Source organism: Chrysochloris asiatica, unplaced genomic scaffold (assembly GCF_000296735.1).
Source record: "Chrysochloris asiatica unplaced genomic scaffold, ChrAsi1.0 scaffold00007, whole genome shotgun sequence".
NCBI classification, from domain to species: domain Eukaryota; kingdom Metazoa; phylum Chordata; class Mammalia; order Afrosoricida; family Chrysochloridae; genus Chrysochloris; species Chrysochloris asiatica.
The window spans coordinates 31,401,654-31,415,695 of record NW_006408525.1 but is presented as its reverse complement, the minus strand read 5'-3'; the positions used below and the strand labels follow the sequence as shown (position 1 = coordinate 31,415,695).

Sequence of the window (14,042 nt, the reverse complement as noted above, 5' to 3'; positions counted from 1 at the left end):
GCTGGTGGGATTCTTGACCCGGTGTGTTCCATCCCCTCCATGGGCTTCATACTACATGCTAGGTAGTCCCCTGGGAGTGGCCATACCTATCTTCTCTATTCTAGACTATTACTCTGTAATGACAACTGGCTTTACAACTGTTTCAAGTGAGGGCCACATGTTCCTTGCATTAATGGGTCTTCACTTCTTGCTCCATCCACAAGCCCCTTGAATATTCACTTCCTACTCTGGTAGCGTAGTGGTTACAAATCGGGCTGCGAACCTTAAGACCAGAAGTTCGAAACTACCAGCCGCTCCACGGGAGAAAGATGAAGTGTTCTGCTCTCGTAAAGATTTACAGCCTCGGAAACCCTGTACAGGGTCGCTATGGGTCGGAATCGACTCAACGGCACTTAACAACAACAACAACAACAACTCTCTGTAACTGGAGCTTTGGTAACATAGTGGTTACGAATCAGGCTGCTAACCTCAAGGTTGGCAGTTCGAAACTGTCAGCTGTTTTGCAGAAGAAAGATGAGGCTTTCTGCTCCCGTAAAGATTTACAGCCTCGGAAACCCTGTACAGGGTCGCTATGGGTCGGAACCAACTCCACAGCACTTAACAACAACAACTCTCTGTAAACTGGTTGCATGTGGAAGATAGAAAGAAATAGTTTTCTAGGACTATAGCATCAAGACTTAAATAATTCAAAAGAAGGCATGGTTGGAAGAAATTATTTTATAGTTATACTATAAAATTCTGGGTAAACAGATACGTGCTGCTCTTCATTGACTCCTAGTGACCTAAAGGACAGAATACAATTGCTCCATAGAGTTTCTGAGGTTGTAAATCTTCACAGAAGTAGACAGTTTCATCTTTCTCCCTCAGAGGGGTTGGTGGGTTCAAGTCACCGACATTTCGGTTTGCTGCCTGAGGCTTAACCCATTGAATCCCCAGGGATCCTTAGAAAATTCTGGATAGTGAACTAGTCACAGTTTCCTGCATACACTATGTAAGATTTCCCATTAGTGTCACTAGAAGCATTCATGGGAAGCATAAAGAATGATGAGGTCTCATGAGTAATACTATAACAAGTATTAAATAAATGTCATTAAGAATTGAGGTGACAAGTTCCATACGAATAAGTCTTGAAGAACTATGTCATTGTGAATAACAGCATTGGTGCCTTACAACTATTATGTATCTATGTTTATGCCTGGTACATAGGAGGTGGTCAATAAATTTAAAAATAAATGGAAAAATTAATGCTAGGGAAAGAAATGTACGTGGGCGGACAGCCTCTTAAGTCACACAACTGGGTGGGATTCAGGATACAGGAAAATGGAAGCATCTACTTGTCAAAGGAAGAGGAACATCTCCTCCCTTGAGAAGGACTATAGATAAGCCTGGGAGGGAGAACGTAAGCGGGCTAGGTCTATGCAGATGCAAAACACATCCAGATCCTTCAAGTTCCGATTCAAATGCTGCCTCCTTGGTGAAGGCCGAGTCTCCCACCGAGCTCGACCCCAGCTTGGTTCAATCTCTGTGGATCTCTTTGGACTTTCGACCTATAGAATTGTTTTCGTACATAGTTTTCTTTCCTAGATCTCGAACTCTGAGGGCAGGAAGAACTGGTTTCCTCCACAGCACACATGACACATAGTAATCACTCATTCAATGACATAGTAATCACTCACTCAATGTGAGTTTATTGGGTAGATAAAAGGAGAGGGGGGACGGACAAGGGAATACTGGTGTGGCTGTGTCGGGCAAGCACTGGACTGCTAACCGCAAGATTGGCGGTTCAAGCCCAACTCTTCTCAGAAACCCTACACAGGGTTGTTATGAATCGTAACTGACTCGACGGCATTTAACAATATAAGAGATGTTTGCGCCAGAGATTCCAGTTAACACCGAAGACTGCAGGTGTTTAAGCGAAAGCCCAGGATGAGCCTTTCCTCACTTAACTTTCAGGACAGCGGAAGTTTCTCTCCTCTTCTCTCCAACCTTGCTCTGAGGACCTCACGTCAGTACTCCGCGGCTGTCCTTGCCAATGTTTGACTCAAACCTGAAGCCAACCTTCTCTCCAAATCTACACCGCCTTGTTTCCCATCTAACACTAAGACTCTGATCACCTTTATTCTTCCTCTCTCAGCCTCTTTTCTTGTTTCTCTTCTCGTTCTCGTTCCCGCTGCCAATCAGGCGCCCATGCAGGCAGCCCTGGCAGGCGGGGATGGGAGGGTCCTGTGACCGGAAACCGGAAGCAGGAAGGGGGGTTGTGAGGACGTGTTCTAGGAAAGCCAGAGCTGGACCCGGCTAGGCCGGCGCCATGGAGCCGCTGTACCAGCAAACGCACAAGTGAGGGTCGCGGTGGGGCATGGGTGGGGGTGAGGCCAAGCTGGGCGCCGCCGGCTCTCGGGACTGAGACATGGGGCGTCCACTAGTGTGGACGCCGAATCCCTCCGCGGGGGGCGGTTCAATCTCTAGTTCGATGCCCAGGTCCACGGTGGACAGAGGGTCTCGCATGGGACCTAGAGACGTTGGGGCAGGTGGTTTCTGGGGTTGCCACGCGATTCTGCGAGTCCATGCCTACAGGCCGGGCAAACTAAATAAAGGGAAAGGCTCGCTTACTGGCTGAAACTGTCCAGCAGCAACACCTCGGTGCTCCAGTTCGTAGAATGTGTGGGGAGACGCGGGAAGTAGGAGACACGGGGCCTGCCCATAGGAGTTTACTGTTTAATTGAAGTTTGAAAAAATAACTAACGTGTGACAGGATGGAGCGAAGGATAAATGAGCAGTACAAACAGGATTTCCTTAAGCAATTTAGAAGGAGCCATCACTGGACTGAGGTCAGAGAAGGGTTCATTGTAGCTCACAGTTCCAGGCGATGTCGTTGTGGGATGGGCCCACAGCTTATTGCTGCCACTCCGTGTTTTGTTTTTAACGTCTGATTTGGTTTACCCTAAAGACCATCTTTTTACGGTACAAAGAAGTTGGTGTACAAGTAGCATTCCGTATTGCTATTTGTTGTTAATATGTGGTTTATGGGCTACCTTTAGGGAAATCGAGTTTTGGTTTAGCTTCTCATGACTTTCTTGGTAGTGGCCTTGCTGAGTGGAACTTGCTGAGATCTGTATGGCTAGTGTGCTGCTGTAGGATAAGCAATAAACTGCGAGCCGCAAGGTGTCGGCAGTTCAAACCCACAAGCTGCTCACTGGACTCTATACAGGGTCGCTATGAGTCGGAATTACTCGATGGAACTTAATAGGGGCCCTATCTCTCCTATTTTAACAACTTTCAGATGTATAGTATAGTTTTGTTCTAATAGTTAAAATGATACTCCCAGGGCCTGGGAATGAAATAAAATAGGCACCCAACCCCTTTAATGGATTCGTACACACACAAAAATACTTTGGAGCATTAGGAACAAAAAGATGATGTTCATATTATTTTTCTTTTTCTAAGTTTATGGGTTTCTTTCTTTTTACTTTGCCGATGTAGTGTTTGGTTTGGGTTGGTGAAACACAGCACCTGCTTTGTAATAGTATAAAATTAGAGAATTTGCTCTTTCTCTAGGGACTCCACTCTTATATGGAAATCATAAGAAGGGACTTGAAAACCTTTGTGTCAACTGGAGAAAGAATAAAACAGGCATTTATTTAATTCTAAAAATCCACACTTTCATTCATTTACTTTTCAATACATTTAAATCCTTGAGGGATACAACATCACAAGGATTTTATATCCAATGGCCTTAGCATGAAGGTTGCTTCGGAAATTGCCACTTTCCACGGACTTGAGTTTTTTCCCAGATTGCTTTGGTTTTGTTAGGTGTGCCAGCAGGAGCCACTGTGATGTTCTTTGCTTTGTATACATAAGCACATCTCTTGCCTAAATAGAATTCGGTTTCATCTTGAGCATAAACACCTTCAATTTTAAGAAGAGCTGTATGTTCACATTGGTTCCAAAGATCGTGTTTCTTACCAGCCAAAATGTCCTTGGACCATAGCCTTCCAGACATAGCTGCCAGCTTTGAAGGCCTGTTCCCAGCAGGCCATGAACAATAGGCAAACATTTAGGGGAAAATGAACTTATCAAGGAGTGTATCTAAGCAAAAAAGTACAGAAAACAGACTTGAAACCAGCCTAAAGGGGCCAGTACCTGAAATCGGCACTTTGTCACTCCGCTCTCACTAATAAGCAACTCCGATCATGGGAGCACCAGTTCTCTGAAGGTGAGACAGTCAGTACCATCAGTCCTGCATCTCTGCCATTCCATCCTCCCTCTTGCTGGAATCCTTAGAAAACCCTGGCTGGCAGGGCCCCCGAGCCACCAGCTCGCAGTCCCTTTCTTCCCATGAATCTAGAGTCCTAGCTGTTCCCTCTCTCTATACCCCCATCTCTGCCTCCATCTCTGGTATTTCTGCTTCTCTGGATAAGGTCTCACATTCCGCTTGTGCTCTTTTTCCTTGATGGTCCTAGGGTCCCCTGTTTCTAGACTGTAACATTAACTACTCCCCATTTTTGTTACAAAACTTTTTACCTTTACAATTGTGAGAGTCGCAATTAGTCATGATAACAATTACTCACTATTGAATCATAAGAATCTTATCCCCATCTCTTTACCAGACCAATCTAAAACAAGATATCCAGTTTCTTTTAAAGAATAAGTTTGTTTAGAGGCTGTACCTCTTAGCACTGTAGGTGGCAGCCGGCCCTATGGAATTGTGGGTGACTCAGTTCTGTGCAAACTTGTCCCAAACAAGTTTGAAGTATAAACCACTTAACTGTGTAGGCCTCCAACAACCTATGCACAGACTCTCTCTAAGGTTCCCCACAGTTTAATTTAAAGGGTCAGATAGTAAATATTTCAGGCTTTGTGGGTCATATAGCCCCCGGCAGCTGTTGTACTGCAGTTTAGGGCAAAAACAGACGTTGTTGTTGTTAGGTGCCATCGAGTCAGTACCGACTCATAGCGACCCTATGCACAACAGAACGAAACACTGCCTGATCCTGGGCCAACCTCATTATTATTGCCACGCTTGAGCCCATTGATGCTGCCACTTTGCCAGTTCATCTCGCTGGGGGTCTTCCTCTTTTTCTCTGACCCTCCTCCTTACCAAATATGATACCTTTCTCCAGTGACTGGGCCCTCCTGACAATATGTCCGAAGTATGAGAGATGAGTCTGGCCGTCCTGGCCTCCAAGGAGCAATCTGGCTGCACTTCTTCCAACACAGATCTGTTGGTTCTTTTGGCAGCCCATGGTGCTTTCAGCATTCTCCTCCAGCACCATAACTCAGATTCATCAATTCTTCTACGGTCTTCCTTATTCACTGTCCAGCTTTTGCATGCATATGAGGTTATTGAAAATACCATGGCTTGGGTCAGGCGTACCTTAGTCCTCAAGCTGACATCTTTGCTCTTCAACACTTTAAAAAGGTCTTGTGCAGCAGATTTGCCTAATGCAGTACATCATTTGATTTCTTGACTGCTGCTTTCATGAGTGTTGATAGTTGATCCAAGAAGAATGAAGTCCTTGACAACTTCAATCTTTTCTCCGTTGCTAATGTTGTTTATTGGTCCAGTGGTGAGGATTTTTGTTTTCTTTACATTGAGATGCAATCCATACTGAAGGCTGTGGTCTTTGAGCTTCATCAGTAAATATTTTAAGTCTTCTTCACTTTCAGCAGGCAAGGTTGTATCATCTGCATATTGCAGGTTGTTAAGGAGTCTTCCTCCAATCCTGATGCCACGTTTTTCTTCATAGAACCCAGCTTCTCGGATTATTTGTTCAGCATACAGGTTGAATAAGTATGGTGAAAGAATACAACCTTGTCGCACACCTTTCTTAATTTTAAACCATTCAGTGTTCCCATGTTCTGTTCAAACAACTGCCTCTTGGTCCATGTATAGATTCCATATGAGCAATCTAAATAATGGATGTATCTGTGTTCCAATAAAACATTATTTACAGAAGCAAGCAGTGGGCCAGGGTTCCGTCCTTCACTATTAGATCGGTCATTAGTCAGTCAGTCAGTCAGTGAGTAGTTATTGTGTTGCTACTGTGTGCCAGGGACATCTGGTGTGGTGCTGTCACATGAGCACTGGGTTGCAAACCACAAGGTCGGTGGTTCAGACCTACTAGATGCTCCGCAGAAACCCTGTACAAGATCAGAATCGTCTTGACGGCGCTTAGCAACAACCACAATTAAATGTCAGGAGTCCCTGTGCTCCCGTGCTAACCAAAAGAGTGGTGATTCAAGGCCACCCAGAGGTGACTTAAAAGAAAGGCCTAGTAATCTGCTTACAAAAAGCCAGCCTAAAATTAAAAACTCTGTGGAGCACAATTCTCCTTAACACACGTGGAGTCTCCTTGATGTGGAACCAATTTGATGGCTACTGGTTTTACTGTGGAAGGCACCCTTCTCAGTGCTGTCAGTACAGCCCTGCAGCCCTGCCCTCATGGAGATTCCCTTCCTTTGAGCCACAATGTGTTCCAGTCGGACCTTTCCCTTCAAGGACTCAACCAGAAGTGGGAGATCTGACTCTAGAAGTCTTTGCCTGGTTTTCCTCATATGTAAGTTGATAACTTTGAGTGGGTACAACTGCAAGGCTCCTTTCAGTTCTTAATAGTAGTGGCTTTGAAAGGAAATGAGCCCCAGCAATTAGGTTTTGCACTTATATAAATTAGTGATTGTAGCTGAACTGACACGAGAGTAGCTGATCACATTGATCTTATTGGAACTTTGAACCCAATTTGTAGTTATCTCTTGCCGTGTTCCTGAAAGTACATTGGAATTAGATCAGCATTTTAAAGTTCAAGATCTTGGAAACTCCTACCTAAACAGTAATGGCAGGTGGTGGGGGTGGGAGGGGATGAGGGGATGAAAATCAGTTAAATGTTTTGTATTTAAATAATACTGCATTAGGATGAATTTTATAGAGGATAATAGCCAGCCTTCTGCTGTTGGTGTCTCAGTGGTTATAAAGGTGCCCACATTTTTCCTCTCTATAGTCCTGTGAAAGGAACTCTGGTAGTATAGTGGTTACAAATCGGGCTGCGAACCTCACGGTCAGCAGTTTGAAACTACCAGCTGTTCCGTAGGAGAAAGATGAGGCATTCTGCTCCCATAAAGATTTACAGTCTCGGAAACCCTGTACAGGGTCGCTATGAGTCGGAACCAACTCCACGGCACTTAACAACAATAGTCCAATGAGGAGACCTGGCGGCATAGTGGATTACATGTTGGGCTGTTAACCGCAGGGCTGACAGTTCAAACCCACCAGCCACTCCATGGGATAAAGAGGAGGCTGTCTGCTCCTGTCAAGGTTTACAGCCTCAGAAGCCGTAGGGAGCGGTTCTGCTGTGTCCTGTAGGGTCATTATGAGCCAGAACTGACTCGATAGTAGTGGGTTTTCTTTGTTTATATCCAGCGTCCTGGACCTTACCCTAGAAATTCTGATTTAATAGGCCTGGGACACAGGAAGCTCAATTTTAACCATCTCTCCAGGTGTGGCGCTGTTGGTTAGTGCGCTGAACCGCAAAGTCCACTTGGACCTGGAAGCTTGTGGTTCAAGTTCACCAGCTGCTTTTTGGAAACCCTATACAGGATCTCTATGGGTCGAAATTGACTCGGCAGCACTTAACAACAACCAGATGGCTTTGATAAACATCTGACTTTAAGAACAATTTCATTTCAAGATCAGTTATTCCTTTTTATATTTTGCCCTCTTATGAGGTAAAGGCTAAATATAAGCAGACTTATTGTTAAAGTGCCTTCGAGTCGCTTCCAACTCATAGTGACCCTGTATAGGGTTTCTGAGGAGCGATTGGTGGGTTTGAACTTCTGATCTTGGCTCAAGCTGCCCTTGCAGTCCAGCGCATTATCCTGCAGCATTACACCAGGACTCCAGTAGAGGCAAAATGGGTGAGGTCAAAATAGGTGGTTTCCACTACTGTTAAGTAAAAATAGCAAACAGACTTTTGTATGGTGCTGTGTAGATTACACTGCATTTCATATTGCATTTGGATCTGAGACCCTTTAAGTAAATTGTTACCATAAGTGTCACTGTTTTATAGTGAGAGTCTGAAGCACCAAGGAGGTAAATGGCTTGTTCTGTGTCCCTCACAGTACATTAGAATCAGAACTTCATCTTAATATTTTAATTCCTAAACCCTGTTTCTACTCTGGTTAGAGGCAGCGTGGGGCATGTAGAGTTGGGAGTTTCATGGACCTTTAAGAAACAGTCTAATGTTTACATGCTTTCTAGATCTTCTGTAACCCCCCTTTAAAACAGCAACTTGGCACAGTGACCCTTGCCTTCTTGCTACTAGGTCTCTATTTGGTGGTGTTGTCACCCAAACCCACCATGGACCTCATGCTAGATGGGCTAGGACTTCTGTTTTCTAATGTCCACACTCCTGAGTTATACTTGTGTATCACCTGTTCCTTATTGGCTTCGAGTAAGTGGTCTGAATTCTAGTTTAGTGTAAAACTGATTTGCCACTTGGCATGTTGTTCCCATCATGCCATTCATACTTGCTTTGTTGTTTTGGATTTATTTCCTCTCAGCCATGAAATGGAAAGATAGGAATCACTGTATTGACTATATCTTCTGTAGTTCACTCAAAGCAAGTAGAAATTGGATGGGGAAAGTCAGTAATGTTTCCCTGCAGCTTCTTAAAGTTTATCCATTTCAGCTTAAAAAATTGTATAGCCAAACCAACTGAAGAGTGTTACTGGGGTTCTGTGGGTGTTGGTATCATCTCTCCTGGCTGGCCTCCTAGAATTTATGAATTGAAAGAGACTGCCAAGATATTCCAACTTGTGGAGGGTGGGAAGACTTTCTAGAAAGCTCTAGTCAATGAAGCTGTATTGTCTATGATGACCTTTATAAGGTAGCCACATACCCAGTGTTTAATCATGCAGGAGCACTTTTTTTTCTCCATCATTTTAACTTAAGACATTTCATAATAGTTCTTGTTTTTTTTTCTGTTAAGCTGAAATTTGTCATCTTGAAACTTCCACTCTTAAGTTTCCTTTGAGCTGCAGCAGCAGAGAACAACCCATTCCTCCTTCCTCTCTGAAGCGCAGATTCTGTGTCTGAGGTCCAGGGTACAGTGTTGCATTTCCAAACCAAGATGCCAATTGCCAGAAAGAGAGTTTACCAAGCAGAAGAGTCCCATCTTTCGGGGCCTTCTCTTGAGTGATTTCCTCCCACAAATGGCCTCTGCATTCTGCCCTGACTGCCGACATGCATGTGACCCACATGACATACCTTGTGTGTGCTTTTGCAGATCGTTTTCGTCACCTCTTCCTCCACCACATCATGCCTCCCTTCTAGGTGACGCTCAGAACTCTCCCACACCTTTTTGCAGCCCTTCGATTGCCTTTGCTTGGCACCATGATGTGACACTCCTCAGTTTTCTGTGTGTGCGCCTCTGTGTGTTGTTTTCCTCTTAGATCTTCTTGGGACGTATCATGTCTCTCTGGCCTGTTATTCCCGATTATATCGTATACATCTCCAGAACAAGGACGACTCTCTCTTCCTTGCCCTTTGGCACTCTGGCACAGACCAAAGGAGCCCTGTGGTGTGGTGGTTAAAGGACTTGACTGCCAACCAAGAGATCAGCAGTTGAAACCCTCCAACTGCTTCACAAGAGACAGTTGGGACACTCTGCTTCCATAAAGAGTTACAACCATGGAAAAGCCTATGGGACAGTTCTCTGTCTTGTAGGGTTGCTTGGTACCAGAATCAACGTGATAGCACGGGTTTGTAAATGGATCCATATAGACTGGTACTCAACACATTGAGTTATCATATAGAAAGTGGGATGGGTTGGTGCAGATTCAGGCCTGGGACTTGCTGTGTGACATTGAACAAGTTACATAACCATGCTGGACTTTAGTTGTCTGGTCTATAAAATGATGCTAATGGTACCCTCTTCAGAGACTTGCTGACTTAGCAGAGTGTCTTCTTTGTGGCAAGCACTCTATAAATGCTGACGATTCAAACCCACCAGCTACTCCATAGGAGAAAGATAAGGATGTGTGCTTCCATCAAGATTTACAGTAAAAAAGTGAAAAACCCCTATAGGATTGCCAAGAGTCGAAATTAACTCTGGGGGTTTTTTGGTTATCAGTAGTACCACTAGAATCCTTGTCTGAAGTGTCATCTACAGATTTTACAGTTCCGCGATGCTATCAATTTAAGTCCGTTCTACGTTGGCATCAGAACAGTTGTCTTCCTGGCTGAAGCACTGTTGGTTGCTCCTGTCTCACTCATTTCCTCCCTCTGCCAGGCAGGTCCACGAGATCCAGTCTCACATGGGACACCTGGAGACGGCCGACAAGCAGTCTGTGCACTGTGAGTAATTAACTTTGAGACCAGAGTCCTTTCTCTGATGACACGCGCTGCTAATGGGCTGGGTTTCCTGCCTGCCTTTCTGCTTCGGGGTTCAATGATTCAACGGGAATGAGTTTTGTTGTGAGGGTGGACAAAACACCCCATGAAAAAGTCGCTAATTTCCCTGATTGTACCCTCTGGAATCCCACATGTCTTATCCCCCATTACCCTTCCACTCAACCTGACATGGCCCGTTGGGAGTGAAAGTTCTTTCCTCCAGCTGTCTTAATCTAATTACCGAATCCTTAGTGGAATGTTTTCCATAAGAATTCAGAGGTTTAACTGGAAGTGGTTGGTCATTCCAGGGAGGTTGCTTAGGAATGAATAGCACTATTAATTAGTTTCAGTCTCACCCTGTGGTCTCTTTTGAGACAAGTGCCTTTTTTGTTTTTGATTGTTAGACAAGGTCCTTCATCGGAATCTGTCCTATGGTCACAGCCCTAAGAGCCACCTTCTCACCTATCTTCTTCCCACTTCTCCTGTTTCCTCATGCTTTCCTTCTGCAGCTGCCAAAGCTGCACACCTCTGGGCTATTCTAGAGCCTCCCCTTGCTCGAATCTAACCTGTGTGCTCACTGTAGGCGTGAAGGCAGTGCCCCACTGCTGTCATTTCTTTATGTCTGGACACCTTCGTGCTCAGTTCAGTTTCTGCCACCAGGCTTGGTTTGCCTTCCCAACAACCCCATTGTTTCAGGATTAGAGATGGACAAGGGGTCACATTGATTGTCTTATCAAAAACTAGAAGGAAAATGACTGGATTTATCACATCTTTACCTCTGTGGATTCTTTCCTGGGCCTTTCCTATCGATAGTTGGTCTATTTTGGGAACTCCAACATTGTCAGCCCTCCCAGTCTTATGAAAGTCTTAAGGGAAGTCTTCTCCATGTATTTCACATACTAATCTCTCTCTCGATGATTTTTTTGTTACCTCATTACTGTAAGGAATTAATTGGTGGTCTTTTTACCAGGTGTTTGTAATCCATATCTAAGAGCATTCTCAAGAGAAAAAAGACCTCATTCTGTATCAAAATACTTTAACTTAAAGTATTTATTACAACGAGTCAATCTTTATTTTTCTTTTTTCTTTTTCATTTTTTACAGACTATCAGCCATCAGTTTGATTTAAAAACTTGGCATTAACAGAGACAGATTTTTTTTTTTTTTTTGAAACAGCATTTACAGGGTTGCTCAGAATACTTTGAATTTTTTCCTCCATTATTCATTAGTGTATGTATTTTTCTCTTTCTGTAATATATATTTTTGAACTTACTGAGTATGGAAAAAAAAGCTATATCATTTATCTTTCTAATGTAAGTTCACGATCTCTTTTCTTGCAGTTAATTCTTTTTTCTGTTTTATGCAGTGGTAGAAAATGAAATCCAAGCAAGAATAGACCAGATATTCAGCCATCTAGACCGTCTGGAGGTTTTGTCCAGCAAGGAGCCCCCTAACAAAAGGCAGAATGCCAAACTGTGAGTGCTGACTTCCAACAGGCTCCACACCCCAGGCCGGTGTCTCCCTGGGAGGGCTAGGATGTTTGGAAAATCCTTTTGTTTTTATATGCAAAGACTGGAGACTATGCAAACATGGAGTCCTCATCAAGGGCACAATTCTGAGCGATGGGCCCTCAACATAAAAAGCCTGTAAGGTTTGGGGCTCAGCAGCCTCACGCGCGTCTCCTCACTTCTGTGGCATTGGCCATTTTGCCTCCACTGCAGTTCTTCTGACCAAAGCGGCAGCCACTTGAGGCGCAGCCCAGGGAATTGTGCTTCCCACTGCGTTCTTGGGCTGCGATGGAATCCTGCTTGTTCTTAATCACTTCCTTCAGTCTGTTTATAATGAAGGACTGATCTAGTGCTTAATACACCGCCATGAAATGAAACTGAAACCACCCTCACCACCTAGACCCCCAGTCCCTGCTCCCAAAAGTTTGCTGAAACTTAATGCCAAAGGTGCCCTTGGGCTTCTTCTAGGAGCACGATATAATCCTTAGAAGGTCAGGAAGAGGTCATTGAGCCTGCTTCCTGTCACCTGTTCCCTGTGGGGCACCCAGACTCAGAGATCTATACCTTCACATTAAGCACAGGCTTCTTCTTTAGTCTCCATGTCGTTGATCAGAATCAGGTTGGGGGCGGGAGCCGCTGTTGTAGAGAGAAGTAAGGAGATGTCATCTTTCCTGCACACAGAGCCGGCTTCCTCTGATGGTGCACATTGGGTTCCTGGAATTTAATCTCTCTCTTCATCAATTCCAGTCGTGTTGACCAGTTAAAGTATGATGTCCAGCACCTGCAGACTGCTCTCAGAAACTTCCAGCACCAGCGCTACGCAAGGGAGGAGCAGGAGAGGCAGCGAGAGGAGCTTCTGTCTCGCACGTTCACCACTAACGTAAGCCAAGCACAGGGGTGGGGGCGGCAGGCACTTGGACCCCAGCTGTGGCTGGACTACTGGTCCCTGCGCTCAGGTCCTGACACACTTCACAGGGATGAGGACAAGCCCAACTGGAAATGACTGGGGACTTTGTGCGCCCACAGAGTCTAGACCTCAACGGGGAATCTCTTTTTCTCACACAAAATCCTAAAGAAGCTGTTCAATTAGGGGAACAAGAAGAGGTGAAAATGACCTGGTTTGACTGGTCCCATGCCGAAGTGGCAGTTCACCTGGTGGAAACGTTTTCTGATCAGATAGAGACAGATGATTAGACCTGAGACCATTTGCGGGGAAGGCTGCATTTCAGAGCTGCCTTCGGGCAGTGCCTTTGTGCTCTGAGTTTGTGTTGGCAGTGAGGGGCGTTCAGTGTTAGAGGCATTGAAAGGTTTTTGCCCCTTGTCAAAGCAGCAGTTTGGAGGACTTTGTTAACAGATGTTTAATTTTAGATGGACTTCTGAACTGGAGCATGTTTGAAGGTAGCTGTTGGTTTGGGTGTTTGTTTTCTTAGAACCATTGTCCCTGTCTCTAGTCTCTGCACACACACTGGCCTTTCTCTGTTCTGCATAATACATTTCACCAAATGAGAGGGGGTTTTGTTTGTTTTTTTTACAGAAGGGCTGATTTTCTAAAGCCGTGTTAGCTCTCTAAGTCTGCCATCAGGATTCAGATCAGCCCTTGCTTTGCAGATGTTTAAGGCTGGTGGCTGCATCCGTGTTTACCAGTGAATTTCTTTGAGTGTTGAGAATGTACCACTGCAGTTACTTCTCCAGTGTAAGCAGTCAAGTAGCAGTGATTACCAATTCAAAACTTCTAAACTCTACGCCACAATAAGAGGCTTGCTGAGGGGCTTCTCGTAAAGAGGTTGTATTCAGACCTTTCCTAGACCCGATGGTCTCAGTTAAGATCATTGTTTCCTGATAGTCTGTTGTGATTCTGTTCATACAGTGGGCTCTTAGTATACATGGACCTGCCTAGCGAACTTCCTGGTCAGGTCTACAATGCTGTTCTCTAGGAGACAGTGGTCCATCAGCCATACCCTTTCAGATGGGAGAATAAGAAAGATTTATATGTAAAAGATGTGCAGTACAACCTTGAAACAACAGGGCTCTGGGATACAGGGATTGAGATATGGTTGGAATGGGCAAAAGGGGGGGGGAATAATGTTAAGATGCTTGGCTGTCTTTTGAATCTTGGTTTCCCTTGCATACCATTATAAAATAGACACTTGA

The 14,042-nt window shown here is 44.7% G+C and overlaps 1 protein-coding gene and 1 pseudogene across 1 annotated transcript in view; one reads left to right on the top strand and one right to left on the bottom strand.

Annotated features, from left to right (window-relative positions):
• Positions 1–2,245: 2,245 nt before the first annotated feature.
• GOSR2 (golgi SNAP receptor complex member 2) overlaps positions 2,246–14,042 on the top strand; it is a 19,099-nt gene continuing 7,302 nt past the window's right edge. Inside the window, exons 1-4 of the mRNA XM_006833527.1 lie at positions 2,246–2,337; positions 10,284–10,348; positions 11,750–11,858; positions 12,639–12,771. Of these exons, the coding sequence (XP_006833590.1) occupies positions 2,309–2,337; positions 10,284–10,348; positions 11,750–11,858; positions 12,639–12,771 (336 nt within the window). The 5' untranslated portion in view covers positions 2,246–2,308. The remainder of the gene's footprint in view (positions 2,338–10,283; positions 10,349–11,749; positions 11,859–12,638; positions 12,772–14,042) is intronic.
• LOC102822234 lies at positions 3,685–4,000 on the bottom strand (annotated as a pseudogene).